This window comes from Galeopterus variegatus, unplaced genomic scaffold (assembly GCF_000696425.1).
Source record: "Galeopterus variegatus unplaced genomic scaffold, G_variegatus-3.0.2 Scaffold1360, whole genome shotgun sequence".
NCBI classification, from domain to species: Eukaryota; Metazoa; Chordata; class Mammalia; order Dermoptera; family Cynocephalidae; genus Galeopterus; species Galeopterus variegatus.
The window spans coordinates 383,222-384,839 of NW_007727471.1; the positions used below are offsets into that span (position 1 = coordinate 383,222).

Genomic DNA, 1,618 nt, shown 5'->3' on the forward strand with positions numbered 1-1,618 from the left:
GGAGGGATCGGGGCGGACCTTCTGCTCCCCTCTGCCCACGGCGGGGCGTCTACACGAGGCTGGGGAGGGCCTGCGCGTGAGCGCGCTCGCCGGCGGCGTCTGTGCGGTGCGCGTGCCCGGGGCCGTCCCGTGCGCCTTCCCCCGTCTGCGCGCTCCGCACAGGGACGTGTCCTGGGACCCAGGGGCGGGGCGTGCGGGTGTCCTCTGGGCGTCGTGGCTCACAGGGGTGGCCGTGCTTGGATGGCGTGGGCACGTATGTGGCCCGCACGGTCCCGTGGGCGCGGGCAGGGCCCTGCCTCTGGGCCGGTGAGACGCCCTTGCCCCAGGGAGGGCCTCTCAGGCTCGGCTCCCTGCAGCAGCTGCCCAGCCCTCCTCGCTCAGCTCCCTGTTCCCGGGGAGAGGACCCAGCCCGGAAAGTGCCCCCTCCCCGACCGCCCGTACCGCCTAGGGGATGGGGCTCGGGAGCCCCTCACCTTGTCCTCTTGGAAGTCAGGCTGCACGGAGACCTGGGCCTGGGTCTGCAGGACCCCCAGGACCCCCAGCAGGGCCAGCCCTATCCACGGCATGCGCAGAACTGCCATTCTCCTGGAGTAGAGCAGGTGTCTGGGGCCTACTGCCAGTGGTGCGGGCACAGCAAGGGAGGTGGGCAGGAGGAACGGAGGACGCTGAGGAGACCCCTATTTATGGGCCAGGCTTGGCCTCCACCCAGGGCCCAAGGACAGCCCACTGGAGGCTCGTGATGCTCGTGGGGGGCGGGGGCGGCCCAGCTGCAGCTGCATCCCCGCAGGGCTGCTTATGCAAGAGGCTCCTACTGAGTGAGTCAGGCCCGGCTTAGTGAGGGCGGGGGGAGGCCCTTTGACAGAGCTGGCCAGGCTACTCTAGCCAGCAAGGCCCACTCATCCCAGTGGTCTGGATGGGGCAGGGGAGGGGGTATGTGCCTTGGCACTGCCCTGCCTCTGGGGCCTCTGGTCACTTCCCACTTAGGGCCAGGACCCTCATCTCACAAGCCCTACCATCACTCTCTCTCCAAGCGCTGCCCCCCAGGAGGGGACACGAAGTCCCATTTGTACCCCAAGAGTTTGGTCCTGAAAGTAAACTCCATCTACCCTGCGCTGGGCCTGAGGGCCAGGTGTCTGAGCTGTTGGGGCTCTGATGGTGGCCCCCTGGGTGCCCTTCTCAGCTTGTGGTCCCTTTGGGCTTGAACATGGGCACCATTTCTTCTGGGAGGCCCCAGCTGCTCCAAGCTACCCCTGCACCACTCCAGTCTGGCCCAGACTCCGAGGCCGCAGCCCCTGTGGGACTCAGGCCTGTGCTGCCTCCTTGGAGGGTTGAGGCCGGCACTGCACCTTAGCATCCAGGGGCCCCGGTTCCCTGGTTCTCAGAGGGACAGAGGGACTCGGTGGGTGAGGTGGCTGACAGTGGACATTCCCAGCAGGGGAGGGCTGGGGCCTGTTCTGAGCTGACAGCCAGACACTGGCCTTCCCAGGAGCCTGCAGCAGGCCAGGGCACAGGAAGAGACACTGAGGCCAACTTGGGGGTCCCCCCACGTACCCTGCCTTAGATCAGCCCTCCCCTCCTCTGGGCAAATTGTAGCACCCCAAGCAGCCCTGGGCACAGC

At 67.6% G+C, this 1,618-nt stretch overlaps 1 protein-coding gene across 1 annotated transcript in view; it reads right to left on the reverse strand.

The window, feature by feature from the left end:
- PTGDS (prostaglandin D2 synthase 21kDa (brain)) overlaps positions 1–674 on the reverse strand; it is a 4,326-nt gene extending 3,652 nt beyond the window's left edge. The window contains exon 1 of the mRNA XM_008576498.1: positions 474–674. Coding sequence (XP_008574720.1) covers positions 474–581 — 108 coding nt within the window. The 5' untranslated portion in view covers positions 582–674. The remainder of the gene's footprint in view (positions 1–473) is intronic.
- Between the last annotated feature and the right edge of the window lie 944 nt (positions 675–1,618).